The sequence below is a fragment of the Chinchilla lanigera genome, unplaced genomic scaffold (genome assembly GCF_000276665.1).
Source record: "Chinchilla lanigera isolate Chin_1 unplaced genomic scaffold, ChiLan1.0 scaffold00029, whole genome shotgun sequence".
NCBI lineage: Eukaryota > Metazoa > Chordata > Mammalia > Rodentia > Chinchillidae > Chinchilla > Chinchilla lanigera.
Genome location: NW_004955430.1, coordinates 7,542,590 through 7,566,397, shown reverse-complemented (window position 1 = coordinate 7,566,397; position 23,808 = coordinate 7,542,590). Strand labels below are relative to the sequence as shown.

General features: G+C 36.4%; 1 protein-coding gene across 1 annotated transcript in view; it reads right to left on the bottom strand.

The window, feature by feature from the left end:
• Slmap (sarcolemma associated protein) overlaps positions 1-23,808 on the bottom strand; it is a gene marked incomplete in the record, with an annotated part of 149,279 nt that overhangs the window by 53,704 nt on the left and 71,767 nt on the right. Inside the window, 10 exon segments of the mRNA XM_005387415.2 lie at positions 308-358; positions 815-865; positions 955-1,123; positions 3,913-4,050; positions 5,691-5,831; positions 6,966-7,037; positions 7,683-7,778; positions 10,696-10,758; positions 12,642-12,678; positions 17,729-17,801. Coding sequence (XP_005387472.1) covers positions 308-358; positions 815-865; positions 955-1,123; positions 3,913-4,050; positions 5,691-5,831; positions 6,966-7,037; positions 7,683-7,778; positions 10,696-10,758; positions 12,642-12,678; positions 17,729-17,801 — 891 coding nt within the window.

The window sequence follows — 23,808 nt, the reverse complement described above, 5'->3', positions numbered from 1 at the left end:
ATATCTAAGAATAGGTCAGAGCATCTACTTGTATCTTAGAAAATAAAGGGAAACCTGATTTTAGTTGTTTGGTGTTTTTGTGGTACTGAAGATTGAACTCATGGCCTTTCACATTTTAGGCAAGCACTCTGCCACTGAGTTCCAGCTCCAGCCTAGGAAGCCTAATTTTAAAAGATAAAATTCAGCAGTCTCTGAACAGTACACTTTTTATTCTGAACACTTAAAACCTTAATATCCTGAGCTCCCTAACCTAATCAAATAGTAAAAGGATATCATGAAAGGAAAATATTTAAGTTTTTTACACTACCTTTTTCTGTGCTCCCATTTATTTTAGGTAAGAAGTCATCAACTTGTATCCCTAGGATTAAGACAGTGTATCATTGCCTGATCAAAGAAAGTATTACTTTAAAATAGGTGTCAAGCACAGCCAGGGCATTTTCTATTCCTGTTCATAGTAACTTTGTACTGAACACTTTATTTTTACAAGAAAAGTTCAACTTGCCATTTCCTATGACACATTCAAGCTTAGACGTTTTCCAATGAACTGAATGAGATAAAAAATCTTACTGTCCATGGAGTTAAGCAGAAAAATATTTCAGATGCAGAAATTTCATTCATCTCAAGGACTGAACAATGGTGCCCACTAGTGGCAATCAAGTATAGTTTAAAGGGAAATTTTCTAAGAATGTAGCATTTTGTACCTAATCTATAAAACACACTTAAAAAAATAAGTACCCAATGTGCAATAGTAAACAAGGTAAAAAAATTGAATGATTAAACTCAGCTTCAAGTAAGAAATGTGGATGACACCTACCTAAGGTGCTGCATTCTTTAAGAGTTTTCTCCTGAAGATGTTCTAACCGTACTGTAAATAAAATTCCAAGAAAAAGATATTTCACAGACAAAAAGAAAAAAATAATCTAGTCTAACGAATTTCTGAATTAGCTAACTTACCTTGTAAAGCCGTTAGCCTCTCATTGGTGAAGTCATTATCAGCTTGCAAAGCTTCTATTTTTGCCTGGAGCTCCTGTTCTTTTTCTTCCATTTCATCTATTTTATGTTGTAATTCTTTCTTCTCAGCTTGTCCCTTCTGTTGGATTTCCTCTTGTCTTCCTTCTGCTACCTGGTGAGGATTCAGTTACTAAATAAAGTTACTTAATAAAGAAGATTCAGTTACTTCATAAAACCTGACCTTGTTTTGAGAGGTTTTAGGCAAGACTGCTTGTTTTTTTTTTTTTTTTATTCACTTAAAATCCCAGCACTCAGGAGGCTGAGGCAGCATGATCTGCGTGAGTTTGAGGCCAGCCTGGGCTATGTAAGTTACAAGATTTTAAAGGGTCAACTAGATATTACCTTACTGTCCGATCTGTCCTTATCCTAAGTGTCCCATCACTACAGGTAACAGCAGCTGAAGCAGAATAAACAGGATCCCACCAGGCTACCGGGAGTAAAAACATTACTCCAAGACTCCTCTGGGCTTGTTTTAGCACTACGTAGCTGGACCATGCCTTTGATATGGCCAAAGAATAAGCAGTTTCAGGTTTAAAGAACTCATCTGAGTATCTTAGGTTTTGTCGATTTTCAACTACTTACTGTTAAAATTTAAAAGACACCTATTGTAAAGCACAGACTACACTGACATCTAGAGGAAATATATCAGCATTTATAGGCTTTCAGTTACTTACGATAATAGAAGTTGGGGCTAAAAATGATACAAACACCTTATTTTCGCTATAAATGTCAACCATTACCAGTTTTTTTTTTTCCAGGACTGGGGACTGAACCCAGAGCTTTTACACTGAACTATATCTCCAGCCTTTTTTTTTTGTTTTTAAGACAGGATCTTACTAAGTCACTAAGTTGCCCAGACTGGGCTTGAAATTGGGATCTTCCTTCCGCAGCCTCTGAGAGTTTTAGGATTACAGGTGTGCACCACCACACCTGGCTCATTACATTTTACATAAACAATCACCAAGCAACACCTAAACTTTTTAAATGCCATTTTTTATTAGTACACATTAGTTATACAGAATAGTGGCTTTCACTTTGGCATATCTGTACACGCATATAACATACTTTGATAGTTTTCTCTATAATATGTGGACTACAGTTCCTCGAAGTACAGTGAGGACTGGTATAGCTGGATCAAATGACAACTCTACTTTTAGTTTTTTTGGGAACCTCCACACTGACTTCTATAGTGGCTGTACTAATTTACATCCCCACTCACAGTGACTAAGTCCTACCCAATTCTTGCCAACAGTCGTTCATTCACTCATCCATGCACGCATTCACTTATGCAGTGGTGCCCTTCATCTTACCCTCTGCTTCCTTTTTGGTACAGGGAACTGAACCTAAAGCCTAAAGCCTTAGCACTGAACTACATCCCCAGTCTATTTTATCTTGAGTCTCGCTATGTTGCCCAGCCTGGGCTCCCTGATGGCTGAAGATGCTGAACATCTTTCTCTTTATTTATTGACCATTTGTACTTTAGAAAAGTGCCTATTCATTTCATTTGTCCATTTATTGGTTGGATTATTTGTTTCCTTCATTTTAAGTTTTTTGAGTTCTTTATATATTCTGGATATTATCCTCTATTAGAAAAGTAGCTAGCAAAGGTTTTCTCCTGTTCTGTTGGCTATCTCTTCACTCTGTTGTTTCCTTTGCTGTGCAGAAGCATTTTAATTGTGGTAGTCTCATTTGTTGGTTTTTGCTATCAGAGTCCTATTCATGAAGTCTCTGCCTATGCCAATGGTTTTAAGTGTCTCCTTATGTTTTTCTCTAGCAGTTCCAAACTTTTAGGTCTTATACTTACCTTTTTGATTCATTTTGAATTGATTTTGTTTGTTTGTTTTGAGACAGGTCACACTATATAGACCAGGCTGGCTTCAAACTCATAGCGATTCTCCTGCCTCAGCCTCCTGAGTATTGGGATTATACGCATGAGCTGTTTCCATTTTTTCTTTTGCCTTCTTCCTTTCCCCCTCTCCCCTCCTTAGTTCCCCTTCCCATTTGAACATTTTCTTCACGATATTATATATTTTGAACGTTTTCTAATAGATATTATACATTTGGTCCTCATTTACACCTGAAGTTTCTCACACCAGAAAATGTGAGAAACTTAAAGTGTAAATAAGGACCAAAATGTATAATATCTATTAGAAAATGTTCAAAATGTATAATATCTTGAACATGTATAATATCTTGATTTCTTTCACTTAGGAATATGGTCTCACAGTCCATCCATTTACCTAGAAATGTCTCAAGTTTATCCTTATTTATGGCTGAGCAGTACTCCATTGTATTAAAAAATCCCATTGAATTCATGATTCCTTTGTCAAAAATCAGATAGCTACAGTTGTGTTAGTTTGTTCCTCTATCCACTGTTCTGTTCTGTTGGTCTACATCTCTACGTTTGATTTTTTTTTTTTGTCTTTTTGACACAGGGTCTTGCTATGCAGTTCAGGTTGGCCCTGAGCTCACTTTGTAGCCCAGGCTGGACTCAACCCTCCTGCCTCAGCCCCCCAAGTGCTGGGCTTACAGATATGCACCACCGTGCCTGGCTCTATGTTTAAGTGATTCACTGATTGATTTTTTTTTTACTTTTTTTTTTTTTTAAGATAGGGTCTTACTATGTAGTTCATGGTGGCCTTGAACTCACTATGTGGCCCAGGCTGGCCTTGAACTTGCAGTGATCCTCCCTCAGCCTCCTGAATGTGTGCGTGCACAACTATACCTGGCGTATATCTGTATGTTTATACTAATACCATAATTTTTTTTGTTACTATGCCTTTGTAATATATTTTGATCAGGGATTGTGACACCTGTAGCAAGCAATACCCAAACTTTTACACTGCCCAGTGTGTTGGGGACAATTACCTTAACATACTGTCAGGCCGAATAAACACATACCTTTAATTTATCAGATAAATCTTTAATCTCATTAACAGCTCCATTGTATTTATTGGCTAATTCTCTTAATTCTTCCTGAGTCCGTTCATTCATCTCTTTCAGGTGGGTACATTCATCTTCAGTGTTACTGAGACTTCGCTGAAATGCAAGTTCATAGGCAACTTATTCAGAATAAAGGCACATTCATTATTTAGAATTCCTTCAAAGTGTATTTCAGAAAAATTTAATTTTATGTCTATTCTGAATCAGTATCTACCCTGGACTTTATACAAAGCTGAGCTAAATAATGTAAGACCTTTACTTCAGGTACATACTAAAACATAACCAAAAATAAATAGTTCAGGAGGGAGCGAGGCAGGAAGAGAAAGCTACTTTTACATAATTGTACTTCTAAAAGATTAATAGGCGTGGCTTAGTCTTCAAAATATTATAAGCCTATTTTTTCTTTAAGATCAGGTCTAAATTGCCCAAACTAGCTGCAAGTTGTGATCTTCCTGCCTCAGCCTGCCAAGTACTTAGGATTACTGGTGTGCACCACTGAGCCCAGTTTAAATCTATCAGTTAATTCTTAAAGTAGGTTTATGCAGTAGTTGCATTTCCTTTGTGTCAAACAATGAATGAGGCACTATGTGATAAGGCCATTACAGAAATATCATGGTATTAAGGATATGTTTACTATTTAGTCTAGGATGGACATTAATTTTTGTGTTCATTTTGCAGTGGTTCAAAGGGGTGACTCATATTGGTTTTTTGTTTTTTTTTTTAAAGCAACGAGAATTAATCTGTCTCCTCTCCCCCGACCCCTTATCTCCCTTGTAACAGCAGCCGAAACCAGGGCTCTGCCAGGCATGTGCTCGGCCACTGAGCCAGCCCTCAGTCTCAGGAACCACACTGTGACTGTTCCTAAGGGGCCTGGAAAGGGTCTTGGGGTCTTCTGCTTCAAATTCCCTTTTTCCTTGCATTTCCAAAGTAAAAGACAACTTAGATTTACTCTCCGGAGGGTGGTAAAATAGGAACGTGTAGTCTAAGTTCCCACTGTACAGTAAGTACCCTTGACTAGGAAGAAGAAAAGGAAGGGGGTGACAGAAGGAAACAAAGAAAGAAAGGAAGGAAGCAAGGAGCCAGGTATAGCACTATGTTTATAATCCCAGCTACTCAGGAAGCTAAGGCAGGAGGATCACAAGTTTGAGCCCAGCCTGGGCAACTTAGCAGAACTCTGTCTCGAAATAAAATAAAAAGGGTTAGTGGTAGAACACAAACATACCATGTATGAAGCCCTGGGTTCAATCCCCATATGGGGAGGGGGTTGTGACAAGAGATCAGGTCCCTGGCACACATCATGGTCCATTATATAAAGGCTGAATGCCAGGGGTCAAACAATACAATTCCCTGACTAGGCTTTTATTTTCTCAGTCACTGATTTGGGGCCATAAGCACCAGAACACAGATGGTTATGTCAGGAATTCTTACCAATGAAAGCAGCATACCTGTTCCTTTTTATCAGCCCAACAGAAAATATTTCTTAGCTATATAATAATAACTAAATGTAAAGTATCCTGGAATATGTGAAATTTTCAAAAAATCATACTTTTTTTTTTTTGAGACAGGGTCTTGCTATGTAGTCCAGGCTGGCTATGAACTCACTATGTAGCCCAGGTTGGCCTCGAACTCGTAGCAATCCTCCTGCCTCAGGCCTCCTGGGTGCTGGGATTACAGGTGTGTGCCACCACAACCTGCTAAGAATAACACTATTATTTAGTATTTTTAAAGTGAAATACCTCAACTTCTGAAAGTTTTCTAACCACTTCTATTTTCTCCTGAAGAACCCGCCTCAGGGACTCTTTGGCTGTTGTCTCATAGTTGTGTTTATCCTCCTGTAATGCTATAAGTTCCTTCCGTAAACTATCTTCTGTTTGATTCTAAAATAAAACATATTTATAATTACAGTCAAGTTTTTTTTAAAAGCTTCCTATCATTTAAAATTAAATCATAATGCTTTTGAAATTATATGTTAAGGTACCTTTAAACACAAATGATAGTGGTCCTATATTAACTGAAGCTATATTTTAAAAATACATCAATAAATTATACCTTTTTCTAATGATATTAATTCTACTTCTAACAGAAAAAAATTCAAAGGCAATTGAGAACTTCTCTCAAATACATAAAATTAATTATATGTGTTATATTCTCTGCAAGCCACCATATTTACTTTTGTGGTAAAACATAATCAATTATCTTTTAACACATCAAGCATTTTAAATCATAGTTTAAAAAGTGGACTCCATATCTGGGACAAGAAATATGCAAAATGATCTTGGAATATCCTCTTTAGTATGAGAACAGGAAGCTGTCAAAGTCTGCTATAGTTCTACAAAAAGAGCTGCCCTAAAGAGGTTCACCTACACTAAAAAATGGGATAATTTGATTATCAATAAGGAAAACAGTACAATAGATTGAAACACATCAAATATGTTTCAATCTATGTGGGTCATTCTTTGGTGAATAAAAAGAAACCACTCATTATTTTGAAATCCAGTAAATAAGGGAAGAAAACCACCTGCCTTGCTTTTCTTATGGAAAATGTAACCAGGGTACCCAAATGGTTAATAAGCAAAAACTTTTCTTTAGAGAAGCAATCCAGCTAAATAAATGAAGCAACAATAGAATTACATCACCATTTTTATAACTTTTAATGAAATAATGGACCTAGTTTTAAGAATCACCAATGACATAAAATCCCAAAAAGGACACACATTATGTTGCCTTTTGCTGAAAGAACACAGTATCACTCATTAAGTGTTGATGGCTACAAAATAATGACTCAGTTTCTTCAGTAAGTACCACTTGCAACAGAAAAAATAGACTTGTACATGGGCATTCAATATAGAATTCTTTCCACTTACAGGTATACATAGAGTTTCTCTTCACAACAGATTTAAAAGAACAGTGAAAATGTACAAAATTTTAGCATATACTCGAAATGACAGTCAAAGAAATGAAACTACACAAAAAACCCACGCATTCTTCTTTATGTGCTTGAGATTACATACTTTGGAGCATGCCTGTAATTGGTTTCCCATAACTTCTAACCGTGATAAGAGTCTATCTTCATCTATTAAAGCCTGTTGAGAAAAAGAAACCAAGTATAAATAAAACCCCAGAGCAATTAAAAATGCATACATCACAAAGGTTCTACTGGCAACAACAATGGAAAGAATGACCAATGCTGGCATTTGGGAGTACTGTGGCTACTTCCCCAGCTTGGCTGGGGCTGGCATGAGTGGCCACACCCCAGCTGTTAGCATCCCTGTCTGTCTCTCACTTGCTGCATCCCTCCTCCTCCTCAACATCCTCCCCTCTACTCTTCCCCACATGCCATGTGCCTGCATTCCTTGCACCTTTCCAAATCCTGGGGCAGGGGTGTGTGCGTGGATGGATGGAGGACTCATTAAGAAACATGGTCACCATTTCTGTTTTATTTTTTTTTTATTTTTAATTTTTTTTGTTTTTTTTTTCCCAGTACGGGGAATCGAACTCACGACCTTGCACTTGCCCGCTGAGCTAAATCCCCAGCCCCACCACTTCTGTTTTAAAACAAACAAGCAAACAAAAAACCTGACCAACATCCACTGTAAAATGCTAACTTCAGCATCTGTTCTTTAGTTAGAAAACATTGCCTTTGCTAAAAATTTTAGTTTTAGTTCATTCAACACATAAGGAATGTTAAACTTTTAAATGCTTCCTGAATATAAAGGCAATGGGAATACCTGCCAACTGGTATCTGAAGCCTCTTGGGTGATGGCCAGTAGCCTCTGAAGCGTGGCTAACTTCTGTTCCAACATCTGTTCCCGATGTAAGGCCTCCTATTCTTACAAATCACAAAAGAGATTGTAATAAACTCAGAATGATTCCTTTGAAGCGTAGTCAATTCTCAGTGCACTGTGAATATACTCTCATATTACATCCCCCTTGATGTGTTTCAAGGTATTTCAAACTTGATAATCCTTTTAAATATATATGCCACATCATTTTAGGCTCATCTGTTGGGCTTTTTCTAGAGTTACTCTAGCTGTAGCTTCCTCTGAGACAGAAAATAAGTCATGTGTTTTGTTTTTCTTTTTACCAATAACTTTAGGATTGCATTATATATATATACACACATGCCCATATATAAAATATGATTGTATCTCAGAACAAACTCATTCCAAAGTAAGACAAAGTAATCTAGTCAGTATCAAAGATACTTTATAATGGCTTATCTACACAGTATGGTATCTAAAATATATGTAAGTATACATATACTTACATGTATCACTATTCTGATCCTTTCCCTGACTGTACGTCATTAGCAGCAGTTAATATGCCCCAAATAACTAGAAGTCCATCAAATACTGATTCAATGTAGTGGAGGGGTCAAAGAGTTATATATGGCAGCTCCAAAGTAATATTTTACAGAGAAAGCCACTGGAAAGCAAAATCTGACCTCTAGGTGACTTGTGCATATTCAGTATCTGTTAATAGGGGCTCCTTCACCGCGAGTCACAGTGACATTTCATAGTGTTTGTGGCTTTGGCACATTTTCACCTTTTTCCTGCCATTACCCAAAGAACACTTACTACCCTACTATCTTTGAGTCACTTCAGCAGATAAGTATATACCTCAAAGATAGTACCTGAGGTTTAAAGCTTGAATTTATTACCTATCCTTAATAAATAACGATTAGGGAAAATCTAGTCTAATTAGAAGTATATACCGTGTTTTAAAAGAACTCAAAAAGGCAGGTTAAGGAAGCCTATGAAACCCATATCATCTCAGAGTCCATATTTTTAAACACCACTGCACTTGGTGTCCACATTTTTAAAAGCTTTCATTTGAAAGAGACTATTTACCAGGTCTATTTTAAGCTCCTAAAAGATTCCTAATATACAGGAAATTACACAAATGCAAAACGTTTTACTGAAAAACAAAACCACCAACCAACCGTATTTTTAAAACCCACCTCCACTAGATGGTGCAATTTCACTTCTTGAATTTCAATTCAATTAGCTTCTTAACAATACAAACCATGTTTTAACAAATGCAGCACCTCCAGAAATGGTCTTTTATTAGTTTTAAAGCATGAAATGCATGTAGTCCAGCTTTTATCCAAACGGTTCACAATTTACATTAGAACTTTAACAATTCAATAAGCATGTATACAGATAAGACTGCGGTGTAAGTTCTCTCAAAGTCAGAATAATATATAGACTCAAAGAATTGACAAGAAAGTTGAAGGGATAAGATTTGTAATTTACTACGATGAAAATAATCTATAAAGCCTTGGACAAATTATTTAACCTATCTAGGGCCCATATTTCTCATATAAAAAATGAAGTACAGACCTAATCTCAGTTTTCTTCCACTTCTTAAGAGAATCCTAGGTCAATTAATGTGCCTTCTTTTGAATGGCAGATGACTACTGAGGTAATGCTATTGCTCAATGCAACCCATTTCTTAAATGAAGAAAATGAGGCTCAAACATTTTAAACAACTTTTTCAGGAGATCCAATCCAGGGAATTCTGGCTAATGCCCATGCTCATAAATAATCTATTAAGGACAAATGTGCAAAATTGTTTTCTATGTACCAGTATGCTATGCCTGTTGGAAGATAAGATATAAATTAATGCAGTGATTATTTTCTGTTCATTTTCATGGAAGTGTAAATTCTTTTTTGTTCCCTTTTTTTTTGGTGTTTTTGAGACAGGGTCTCACTATGCAGTTCAGGCTGGCCTTGAGTTCACTTTGTAGCCCAGGCTAGTCTCGAACTCGCAACAATCCGCCTGCCTCAGCCTCTGAAGTGCTGGGATTACAGGCATGCACCACCACACCTGGTTTGAAGTGTAAATTCTTAATTAAAGTGGAAGTGCTCTCAGTGATTGATTCTCCAGCCCAAATCTATGTAAGCTACGGGAAAAAATTACACTTGTTTGCTTTTCTATAGCACTTTAAATATAGAATTAACTGCTTTTGGAGCCCAATCCAAGTATCTGCTCTATTGGGAAATTTTTCTATGGATCCAGTAGCACAGTATAGAAGAAACTCAGGTTTGACTATTAAATCAATGAAAACTCAGACTAGGTTCAAATCCCAGCTCTATCACTTATTAGATATGTGATACTGTATAAATTATTAAATTTTTCTGCCTTTCAATTACTCCACCTGTAAAAGTAGAACTAAAATATGTACTAAAGTATGGAACTATTACAAAGATTAAATGAATTAATACAGGTAAAGTGCTACAATAAAGCTTGGTCTACAGTAAGTGCTGTACAATTATATGCTATTAATATTAAGCAACCAAGGCCAGGCATGGTGGTGCACGCCTATAATCCCAGCACTCAGGATGCTGCGGTAGGACAATTGCTGTAAGTTTGAGGCCAGCCTGGACTATACAGCAAGACTCTGTCTCAAAAGAAAAAAAAAATTTAGCAACCCAAATCATCCCTGTTTAATTTCATTTGAAAGTCATCTACAGATTAAGAACTACTTTAGAATATCATTTTGGAAGAAAAAATTTTTCTTGTACAGAAGTTTGCTTTCTCTAGATTTAAAAATCCTGGCCTTTTTTTTAAATTCATAGGATCTATTTTTAATCCTTTGCTCTTCTTTGAAAAGGTATTTATTTTCAACTTGTATGCAGCCATTTATATATATGTCCTATATTTGTGAACTGGCAAAATAAAACTAAGTAGTTTAATTCTACTCTTTAAAGACTAAGAATTCTCAAGATCTACTTTTACCTGTAGATACTGAGAAAGCTGGAATAATTCCTGAGAGTACATACTTGGAGTGTTAGCAGCAACCTAGAAGTAAAATGACAGTTTTAACAGTAACAGAAAACATTTTACAGAAAACATTAAAGAGAAACCAATTCCTTCAAGTGTCTATTTACTTAAATGTGCTGATAAAAATTATTTTTAAAATTAATCATTTTCTCCAGTTCTCAAATTATTTTTGTTATATGTTTAGAATTTATAAATGGCATTATGCTGATAAATATGAAATTTATGTATGTAGGTATGTATGTCTTTTTGAGACAGGTCTCGCTATGCAGTTCAAGCTGGCCTTGAGCTCACTTTGTAGCCCAGGCTGGTCTTGAACTCACAACGATCCTCTTGTCTCAGCCCCCTGAGTGCTGGGATTACAAGTGTGCGCCAACACGCCCTGCAAGTATGAAATTTATACTCAGGGTGGCTGAACAAGTGCTACTCATGACAACAGTCCCTGATAAGCCAAATCATAAATTTATACCATAAAGAGAATATAGCCTTTTCTTAATCCACACATAACTCCTAAATCAACAGAGCCACATATTTTACCTTTAAAATTCATCATTAAATAGTTCTTCAATATATCAACAAGTCACAATTCATTTAGAAATAGTATGTTCAAACTGTTATTTTTGTGTGTGTTAGAGGGGGACATAAAATACATAAAATCTCACACTAATGGACAGAGGCAATGAAAATAATTTTGTCTTTTTTCTTTATAAGTACATTTTAATAAAACAACAGAGAATAATGGTGTTTAAACAGCAATAATGATGTCAAACTGCTCAGAACCCTAAAGAAATACTTTTTATAAGGAGTTTCTAAGACTGTAGAACACAGAATGGGGGGGCACACTCAAAAGGTTGCTGTAATATTTACCAAGCTCTCAACACTAATAAGCCCTCTGTGTTAACTTATTAGTGATGTTACATTAGCATTCCTTATTAAGCTCAGGAAGTATATCTTTATTAACATATTCGCTAAAGGAGTTGGCATAATTTCTTTTTTGGCATAATTTTTAAAAATAAGTCGTAAACAAGGTCATTATTTACTTCTGAAAAAATTCTTGGTCTTGCTGAAGTAGATAATTAACCAACTTTTACTCCTAAAAAAGGAATCTAAGAGACAACTTCAGTTTCTTTTTTTTTTTGGTTTTTCTCCGGTACCAGGAACCGAACTCACGACCTTGCGCTTGCCAGGCAGGTGCTTTGGTCGCTGAGCTAAATCCCCAGCCCCCGAGACAACTTCAGTTTCAAGCATTCACTTTCATCCAAGTGGAAGAAAAAATATAAAATATTTTCCCTAGCAGTTTAGTTATTATACTAAAGAAAATAATATCCACATTAATGTTAAATGATGCAAAAGATGTTTTGTTTTTAATTTTTCATTTTGCTATTTAGCAATGATACTTCTCTCATTGAATGCACCATTTCTGAACGAAAGAAATATTTTCTTTTGTTCTCACTGCATGAAGTTACTGCAATGTTTCTGATCAGAACATGTTAGACTAATCTTCAAAGATAATAAAAAATAAGATGTATAAGTTTATACTTCCGTGATTTTTCCTTAAATAAGTAAATGTTGAGTGAAATATTTTGGTATAAAGCTTTCACAAATTTCTGGCTAGAACTGTAACTCAGAATAAAAAGTAATGCTAACACTCCCCTTACCTTTCTGGGTAGGCACAAAACAGGTTTATACAGATAATAGTTTACTTGAAATAACAAAGGCTTTTTCTGAAGAAACATCCATCCTAAATTCTCTAAATAATGGAGTTAAAATATTGAATTAACTAGATAGGTATACATGCTCTGTTTTATTTACAAAAGAGAAGTTTCTGAATAAAGCATATTAAAAATAAATACTTTCAGAGCAATATAACTGAGTTTGGAAAATAATAATCATTAGCAACTTACTTTGTCAACAGGACTTGGTAATGGAGCATGGATGACACTGAAAAGTAAAGTTTAGAATTTTTATCTAATTTCCTGACAACAGGGGAAATGGTGTGACAGTACCAGAATATCTTAACCACAAAACTGATATATTTCTTTATATAATTAAAATAATGTAAATTTTAATATTTTCATAAATCTATTAAATTCTTAGGAAAGAAGTAAATATAAAAAATTTTTAAAACAACAATAAATTTATTTCCTTTTTTCTTTTTTTTTGAGACAGGGTCTCATTACACAGTTCAGGCTGCCCTTGAACTCAACAAGATCCTCCTGCCTCAGACTTCTCTGTGCTGGGATTACAGGTGTGCACCACCATGCCCAACTACAACAATATATTTCTAAACACAAATTTCAAATTCAAAACATAGTGAATGTCCTTTGAGGACCTATTATCTACTAAGGGATATAATGAATTCCTTGATTATATGTGTTTTTTTTTTTTTTTTTTTGTTTCAGGCTGGCCTTGAGCTCACTTTGTACCCCAGGCTGGTCTTGAATCAGGATCACAACGATCCTCCTGCCTCTCAGCCTCCTGAGGATTGTAAGTGTTTCTATACAGAAAAATACACTCTTTAAATAACCCATATTCAAATTTGTAATACACAAATTCCTTTAAAATTAAACATTTCTATATAGAAAGCCTTAAAAAAAAAAAGTTCAAATGGAAAGAAAAGCTACAACATGGAACTTGTTACAGTAAAAATCTTTCTTTTTGTTTTGTTTTTCTTCCGGTACCAGGAATTGAACTCACGACCTTGTGCTTGCCAGGCAGGCGCTGTGCCGCTCAGCTAAATCCCCAGCCCCAGTAAAAATCTTTAGCTGATCAAAACAGTAGGAACTGTTCGCCACCCAGCCACCTCAGAAGCAAACTTTATCAGTGATGGTGAAACTTCTAGAACTTTCAAGGATATAAACAGCCTACTGTGGCACACGTAGCATACGTTCACCACTCCTGGCTTAGGCATATCACTTTAAAACAAAGTATTAATAGTGCATAAATTAGTACTAGTCTTTTGGGCCTGATAAAGAACTACTCACAGGTAACACAGAGTTTATTTATTTATTTTTTTCGAGAGTTTAATATGCAGGCTCAGAAACTATACTCACTGGGCCCAAATTCTGGCTCTACTTACCAGTTGAAAGGCCAAGTGCTGAAGTAAGATAGTTCTCAGTTTCCTCATCCATAAAATGGACATAACTATACAACTAGTTTCATACAACTATTTTTAGTAGTAAATGTGTTAATATAAAACCATGTCTAGGATGTAGTAAACAACTGATCACGACCACCACTCCTAAGAGAAGTGAGCAGCTAAGGAAGCTAGGGTCCCTACTTTACAATGCCCTGTAAGATGCTATATTCTATGTTTAAGGCAGGCAGAGGGGACATATAGCAAGGCTGCCACCCACGTCCCCTATTAGTTGCCTATCACTGCACATCTAAGAAGTCACTTCGCATCTTAGAAGCTGATAGCCAGCTTGAATGACTGTAAAGCTCCTAGATTCAACTACTTAATCACACATAAAAGCTGCTGAGAAACTAAGCTGGTACGACTTGAAATGGAATACTGAGTGCTAGCGCCCTCTCCTTTCTGAGCACCAGCAATAACCTGCACAGAGTTCACTGAGCCTCTACAAACCCCTACTACACCCTGATTACACGTCTGTCTCTCAGAACTATGTTCGGTTCACTTCTCAATCCCCAGAGCTTATTATAAGGCCTAACAAAGCTGGGGCCAATAAAGGTCTGAAAATATTCTGTACAACTTTAGTTGTCTTTTTCTACATAAAACTAAAATAGACAAACCTAAATTTATTTTTCCTTGAAAAAATATATATAAAAAATGTGAAGTAAAACAAAGAAATAAGTTAAAATTACCCAATCCTAGTACCCAGAGATAATCATTTTAGGTATATACCCTTTTCTCTCTTTTTCCCCCCGGGTACCAGGAATCGAACTCACGACTTTGCGCTTGCCAGGCAGGCACTGTGCCGCTGAGCTAAATCCCCAGCCCCTACATCCTTTTCTCTACAGATGTACACATGCAGTTTAAATGGAAGCAAATAGTTTTGTTTTTCTCTTTGAGACAGGGTCTCACTATATAGTGCAGGTTGGCCTTGAACTCACTTATGTAGCCCAGGCTAGCCTCAAACTCACAGCGATCCTCCTGCCTTAGCCTCCCAAGTGCTGGGATTACAGGTGTGTGCTGCTGTACTTGGCAGAAGAAATTATTAAAATCCATCTTTCTTAGTGACACAGTACAAAATCCATTTTTATGAAACTCTGGTTAACAAAAGGCTAAAAATCCAGCAATACAGTCCACAAGTGACACATCATTTATATTTTATAAAAATTATTTTGGGTATAGGTGTATTTTGTTTGAATTTATGGAAAAACTCCCTATGTATATAAAAGGTAGAAAAAGAATGTAGAAAATGAAAATTGTCATTTAGGATCATGGTGGGGTGATTACAGAAAATTTTTCTCTGTTTCTCATCATTAGGAAATTATTTGTGTAATACAACCAAAACTCAAAAAGAAAAAAGCTTTTTGAGAAATATCTACTGAAGATCATAAAAGCACGAAATATATAAATGTATTTAAACTCTAGGCATTCAAGCCGTGTAAACTGCTAATAAAAATTAGATTATAATAACAAACAGCCAATGTTTATTTACTTACAATATCAATACTACGCTAAACTTTTTTTTTTTGAGATAGGGTCTTACTACGTAGTTCAGGCTGGCCTTAAATAGCAACAATCCTCTGGCCTCAGCCTCCGAGTGATGGAATTACAGGTGTGCACCAACACAGCTGCCTACTAAGCTAAACTCTTTAAGCACATAATCCTCATAAAACATCTGCTCTATAAATACTCTAATCCTCTTCAGCTTCAAATGAGAAAAGTGAGGCTGAAGAAATGACAACAGATAAAGTAAGAGTGGATCATTGACTTTCAGGTTTTGCTCTTCCTCTGGTTCTACACAACTTTGTGTTCAAACTCATCTTCTTCAGAAAGCCAGTCAGACTATACACAATGAAACTTCCAGCAAAAACTCAAATGATACTAATATTTAACCATATTTTTATAAACAAACAAGAAGAAAACAACAGTAAAGAGTAAAAGGATTAGGGAAACGAAGCCTAAGGACCGAATTCACTGAAACAAACTTCAAAAAATTCCCATGTTCCACTAGATGGTATCTGAGAATTCAGATGACTCCTTATGTAACTGCTCCAAGGTTTTTTTTTCTTTTCTTTTTTTTGAGACAGGATCTCGCTATGCAGTTCAGTCTGGCCTTGAGCTCATTTTGTAGCCCAGGATGGCCTTGAACTTGCAAGGATCCTCCTGCCTCCTGCCTCAGCAATCCTCCTGCTTCAGCCTCCTGAGTGCTGGGATTACAGGCATGCACCACCACGCCTGGAGTATATGGCTATCCTCCAAAGTTTTAACTTCTTGAAAGAAAATTCTCATTACCAAATATAAATATCGAAGTCTTTAAAAAGTCACATAACAGCAGTTGATTAATACTCTATTTCTAAAGCCTTAATCTTTTTTTCAAAACTTTAACTCGACTCATACACTATTACATTGTTTCTAAATTTTACTACAGTATTAATAAATGACAATCTAATACAGGTAATGTTTTAAATTTAAAAGGCTTTAAAATCTTTTCTTTGCTTCAGCTGGTTTTAAAACTAAGAAGTTGGCAGCTTTTAAGTGAAGCACAAAATATATTATTCTAATAAAACAAAGCATAGATTATCACAGTATTGGTAGGACCTCTTGCTGCTTCATCTTTCTTCTCTAGTCACTATACTACTTTTCCTTAAACTCTACGCATTCTGGCATACCTCAAATCATGTCAACTTGCAATAAGAAATAGATTACAATAACAAAAATACCTTTTCAAGGATGAAAATATTAAGTATAAAAACAAGTTTCCAGCAATAAAAAGGTCTTAAGTCTAAAGATTACTCAACTCTGTTCATTTTTTTCTCTTTTTTTGAGACAGGGTCTCGCTATGCTGTTCAGGCTGTCCTTCAGCTCACTTTGTAGTCCACGCTGGTCTTGAATTTGCAGCAATCCTCCTGCCTCAGCTTCCCAGATTGCTGGGGTTACAGACATATGCCACCACACCCAGCTCAACTCCCTTCAATACTTAATAATAATTTGTAAAAAGTACAAGATTAAATGTGCTTATGGCTGGGCATGGTAGCGCATACCTGTAATCCCAGCACTCGGGAGGCTGAGGCAGGAGGATTATCCCAAATTCCAAGCCAGCCTAAGCTACAAAGTGAGCTCAAGGCCAGCCTGTACTGCACAGTGAGACCGTCTTAAAATAGCTCCCCCCCCCCAAAAAAAAAGTACTTATGTTTACATGGTAAAATCTGTATTTTATGAGAGAAATATTTACACTGTTTCATTCCAAATAAAACACTGGGAAAACCTTTCAAAAATTCTCATTAAAATAAGGTATTAACTATATTCGTTTTATGAAACACGTTCTTGCTATATAGACCAGGCTGGCCTCAAACTCATGGCAATTCTCCTGCCTCAGCCTCCTGAGTGCTGAGATTACAGGCATGCCACACTGGCTGGTATTAACTATACTGATTTAAGATCCTGTAAGATTATGACACTGGTATTAACCTCAAATGCAATCACAGACTAATAATTATATCAGATGCAAGTCAAAAGGAACACAGTTACTGTTCATCAGTAACAAATACACCCTAAACGCTGAGAAACAATTGTCTATTCAAATATAAATTGTAAAGGTAGATTTGAAAACAAAATAACCTGTCTCTGATTATTATTATTAATATTAGTAATACTATTTATAAGGTTAGTAAATTATTTATTACCATGGTACTGATGCAAAAAGCAATTTAAACTGGAGTATATTATATTCCAAAAGTACTGTATCAATTTTTTAATATTATTAAAATGATCCTAAAATATTAGCAGTATATTATCATCTAGCATATTATTAACCAAGATAATTAATTCAAAACCTTTACAGCACTAAATAATACTCACTCTGAGCGAAGCCGGGCTTCCATACCATCTGGTAGAAAAAGTTTTATTGTGGAAACAATACACCCATGGGTAACTGGTTAAAACAAACAACATAAAATAACTGTTTAAAAATGTAAAACTTTATACATCTCATAGGTAAGCGTATACTTTATTCTTAAAAGTAACAACTTGTGGGAAAGAAAGTAAATCTACTGGTTTAACAATACTCAGCACCCTGAGAAAACTCATCTCTGTCCATAATGAATCACAGATGCAAGGTAGAATTATAGATAGAACTGCACTATATTAACAGTCAACAAAGGCAGCTGCATATGTAGAAATACAATTGAGGAAGAGAAACGCACTTTTACCCCTATCTACTGACATCAAACCTAGTTCTACTCTTCTTTAAAATATAGTATAGTCCTTATTCCTAGTTCTTTGGTTCCCATACTATCCCCCAATCACGCCTCAAAAATGCATGTCATGTAATTTAGGGTACAGCTTTTCTATTCCCCATTTTATGAGCAAGAAAACCAAGACTTCAGACAAGTGAAAGTGCTATAATGCCCTGCTAGTAAGTGTGAGAGTTGCCTGCTAGAACTCATATGGGAGCTTCTTCAGTTCAAATTTTTTCTTTTTGATAGTTTCTTCTTCCATTTGCTACATATTGTCATAACATCACAGCTGTCACTCTGTAGACAAAAACTTCTATTATTGTTCACACTTCCTCCTTTTCTTACTAAAGATTTTAGGAGACAAAACTCCCCAAATGTGGTGCTTGTACAGAGCTGCTCTGTGAGTTTTATTCAAAAAAACTTTTTTCTGGATTAAAGATTAATTGTTTTATTTTTCTATTCTTCAGACATTGCATCCTTCAAGATCTAGTGAATATATTTATTTAGTTCACTGAATTCTAAATAAAAGGTAATGCCAATTGATGAGAAATATTATATAAAGATTAGAGGAGTGTTGTTTGTTAACTATATGCATTTGTCAAAACTCATACTTTAATAAAACTGAGTTTTAAGAATGCATTTTGGGGTATGGGGGCAAAAAAAAAAAGTGCTTTTGGGGATAACATTGAGTATTCAGGCCATAATATCAAGATGATATTATAAACATGAAGTAATATGAATGTCATCTAGAGCTATACACATTACACTCAAGAAATTTAGCAGTTTGTTCAATATTAATTTTCATTAAATAACTGATTATATGGAAAATGCAAACACAGATCAAGAACTGTCTACTAGATGGTCTTCTAAACTGCCTGCCACGGCAGTCACTGTCATGAACCATTTGGCTCCTTCCTGCGTCTGGCTTCATTCTCCATCCTGCTACCATAATAGGTCTCCTACACTAAGCCAAGATACCTGTAATGCCTTACCTTTTACAACCTCATGCCTTTTACACAAATAGCCCCTTCTGTCAGTGATGTCCTTTACACCCCGCCTGCACAACCAAATGCTACCTATGCTCCAGGCTCATACTTTCTCATTCCTTCATGCAGGCAGAGTACCTGAGTTAGATGTCCCCAGAGCCTCCTATATCTGCTTCTACAAGCACACTGCACTGAGGATATCTAACATTTGTAGAACTGCTATCTCACTAATTAGACTCAACTGTTTGAAGTAGAAAGGACTGGTTGTTTCTTACTTTTCATAATTGTGTCCTTAGCATTTGGTACAAAGTAGTCATTTAATAAATGCTTACCATGCTGAAGAACATTATCTGCTCAACATTTTACAACTCCCATTACTAAGGGGTAAAGATGTTTCCTACTTTGAGGAACAGTAGAGTTCTTTACCGTGTACAAGAACTAGCTAACCCTCACCCCGTCCTCTGGCAGAAAACAGGGAAGGGATAAACTTAGCTCTATGGTTCCACCAGAGATTTACTATAAAATAGTCTACAATAAATACAATACTAAAAGAAAAGATGAAGATCCAATAATTACTGTATTTTACCAACATGTTTAAACTTATTAAAAGTTGGCTTTTCAAAACAAAAAATAGGTAGAATAAGTTACAGAATTACAACTGCAGTACCAGAGCTGACAACTTGTAATGCAATACACACCAGGAACTCCACTGGTGAGTTACAGCACCTTGAAATTCAGCAAATTGACTGATGCATAAAGCTGATGTGAACCAAAGGCTGACGCTGACTGGGCAGAAGGGAGATGCTAAAGGTGATTTTTAAAAACAGACCATTTCTGGGGCTGAGGATTTAGCTCAGCGGCACAGCGCCTGCCTCACAAGAGGAAGGTAGTAAGTTTGATTCCCGGTACAGGAAAAAAACCAAACCCAAAAAACAAAAGCATTCTTTTTTGGTGGGGAGTCTTTTTCAGACAGCGTCTCACAATGCAGTTCAGGCTGGCCTTAAACTCACTGTGTAGCCCTGGCTGGCCTAGAACTCGCAGCAATCTTCCCACCTCAGCCTCCTGAGTGCTGGGATCACAGGCATGTGTATAAAGCATTAAAATATATTTTGCTCTCAAAAAAAAAAAAAAAAAAAATTCACAAGTATTATTATTACTGCATTCCAAGGCTCAAAGACTAAAACGATTACAAAACACTCAATTTAAACAGGCTCTCTAGGAGGGTAAGGGGGACACTGAACATTGCCACATTAAATACACACATGTATTATAAACCACAAGCAATTTCAGAAATGTTAGAAACATGAAAAATAGGCATGTCTGAGCTGAGGAAACAATCTACATGTGGAAGAGCAATATGAAATTACCTCTGATACTTATGAGGCTATCAAAAGTCAGAGTAATCCTATATAAGCTGACTCAACTCCTCTAATTTTTTTTCCTGTTATCTCATACAGACCACTTCTTTTGCTTTTAAGTTAGTATATTTCCTTTGTGGTGTGCAGCCAGCCTATTTTACTTACTCCTTCACACAAACACCATTTAAAGGACCCATGTTCACTTTGATAAATTTAAAATCTGTTAAGAGCACCTGGACTGGGAGAGAGAAACTTTTGAGGTATGTTGTAGTCGGGCTCTATCTCTGAGCCTACATTGAGTAAGAAGGTCAGTATTATTCTTCACATAAGAGTTGTTCGAAGGACCTCTTAAAATGATAGGCAACAATAGGAAGGACAATGAATATGACCACAAAAACCCAAGAAATAGCCAGGCATAGTGGTGCACACTTGTAATTCCAGGACTCTAGGAAGCTGTGGCAGGAGTTAGAGCCCTGCTTGAGCAACTTAGTGAGACCTTATAGAAAGAAAAGAAAAAAGAAAACAAAAGAAAAGAAGGAAGGAAAGAAGGGGATATAGCTCAGTGCAAACACACTGGGTTCAATTCCCAGTATATATTGCAAAAGAAATAAAAAAATAAAAATAAAAAAATTAAGACCTAAACCAGAGATGTTAACATTTTGCTTTAATAGTTTCTAATCTTTGGGTTTTGGGGTTTTTTGTAAAAAGTTAGGAAAGAGACAGGTCTGGTGGTGCAGGCCTATAATCCCAGCATTCTGGGAGGCTGAGACAGGAGGACTGCAAGTTCAAGCCTAGCATGAGCAAGTTAGCAACTTACCAAGATCTTCTCTCAAAATAAAACTTAAGAGCTGAAGCAAGTAGAACACCTGCCTAACAAGCACAAGGTCTTGGCTTCAATTCTTGGTACCAAAAGAGAAAAGTAGGAAGAAAAAAATCAAAGTCTGGGGACAGCTCAATGTGAAGGTGCTGGGTTCAATTTCTGGACAGGTATAGACAGACAGACAGACACACACACACACACACACACACACACAGAAAAGCAGGGTAATATAGTGGAAGTGGCAATGCTGGGGATTGAAGGTAGGGCCTTGTTCACTCTAGGCAAATACTCTACCACTGAGCTACACCCCCAGCCTTGTTTTGTTTTTTTTTTTTTGTCTTTTTGAGACGGTCTCGCTATGCAGCTCAGGCTGGTCTTGAGCTCACTTTGTAGCCCAGGTTGGTCTCAAACTCGCAATGATCCTCCTGCCTCAGCCTCCCGAGTGCTGGGATTACAGATGTGTGCCACCATGCCTGGCTCTGTTTTAATTTTTTTTTTTAATTAATATACTATTATTCTGTCTTAATTTATAAGCTGCAGTTCAGCCATCAGAAGTCTTTCCCTCTTCAATTACTTGTTTGCCTCATATATAACTGTCCTTCCCCTTTCCCTTCTGTTTTCTTTTCAGTGCTGGGATCATACCTAGAGCTTCATGCATGCCAGGTGAACATGCTACCACTAAGCCACACCTATAGCAACCTTCTAGGAATGGCAGGATAAATGTTTTCCTAAGTTCTTCCAAAGATAGTAAAACCTTTTTTTTCTTTTTAGCGTCACTGTAAGCACACTGATTCAAACATATTTGACATATTTTATGTTTTAATTCACTGATATTATTTGATGCTCAAATCATCTATCTTTGACCAGTGAGAACTTACTTACATTAATTCCTAGAAGTCCTTCTGACAGGAGACTAGCAGTCTTACACCAGGTCATCACTTCCAGGTATACAAAGTCTTGTAAGCTCAATTCATATACTTGGGGCTCCAGACTCAGAGTCAGCTATTTCTAAGGAGTCTTCCTTCTATCTAATTGGTAGAAGGAGTCCTTTCCCTAATTATAGGGATTTATTTTTGATAGAGGGAGCCCTTTCTTAAGTATAGGGATACATTTACTATTTTATTTCCTTTAGCATAACATGGAAGGATACTGTGCAATGGCATATTTTTTTACCTGCCCATGTGGAGTAATGGTTTTCTAGATTTACCTATTTGTTCAATAAATATCACTGAGAACTTTCTGACTGCAAAGCTGGGAAGGATTGTGATGACCACGATTACGAGTAGGTCTCTCTGTGAGAGATTTTTCTTTTTTTTTTCCTTTTTTTTTTTTACGTCAGACAGGTAATGTGCAGACGTCGTAACAAGGTTTGAGGGAGGCACAGCTCATGCAGATGGCATGAGCACCCAAACATCATGCTTATCAGTCTGTGAGAGATTTTAATACAGAAAACAAAGCAGAGACATAACAACAAAAGAGCGGAGGGCACCACAGTAACTACAAACCGCTATGGAATGGGAAGGAACAAATGAAGGCTTTATGAAAAGGGTAAAAGGGAAAAACCTAAAAAACAACAGAATTCAAGTGCTGGAAACAGAAGGAAAAATAGAAAAAAAAAAAAAAAAAATGGCCCGAATAAAGTAACAGGGAAAGAAATGGGAAGTAAGAGAGTGCACACACAGGTGGGCAGCAGGGGAAACTGGAGACAGGTGTGCATTTCAAGGCCCTCTAGGCGCAAGGCTCCAATAAAAACACTATGCGTGTTAAGTACTTCAGACCATGTAAACAGTTACTTTATGTCCCAGTTTACAAATGGGATGACAGAAAGAGGCCCAAAGTAATTTCCTTGAGATTAGAGCTTTGGTAAATGGCAGTACAAGGATTCAAAAGAATCATTTCTGTATATCATCTTACCTTTAAATAATCCAGCATAACATCTTACATTTACATGTAATAAGGGAACAAAATTTAAAAGCTGAACTAAGTATTTTTAGGGGCTTCAAATGTACAATTAAACATTTCTGACCATATTCTGTCGTACGGTACAAATACAGTACTGAAGGCTTCTTAAAGCAGGAAGGCATAAATAGGGTAATGTCCCGGAAGAAGTATGTTGGTAGAGCATGGTGGTCAGAACTGGGGAGCCACCGTAACACTGTGGTGGCAACAGAAAAAACAAGAGGATTCAGAGAAAGGAGACGAATGGTTAAGACAACACAACTGTTAGAGGTAAGGAAACAAAGGATTCAGAAAACATGAAGTTTCAGCAAGAGGGTTTGGGAGAAAGATGGAACAATAAAACACATGGTAAAGTCAGTATAATGTCCTGCTTGAAGAGAAAATTAAGTTTTGTAAAAAGTTATTGTAATACGACAGTAGAACCTTCAAAAGGAAACAAGCATCTAGAAATACAGGTTCATAGCCAGTAAAAATGGATTCATTGCAGATAAGGCAAGAACAGAAACCGGGTTCCTGAAGAGAGGGGCAAGCATACAAAACAGCTGATGCTAGAAACTGTGCATGTGTGTGTGCACGTGTG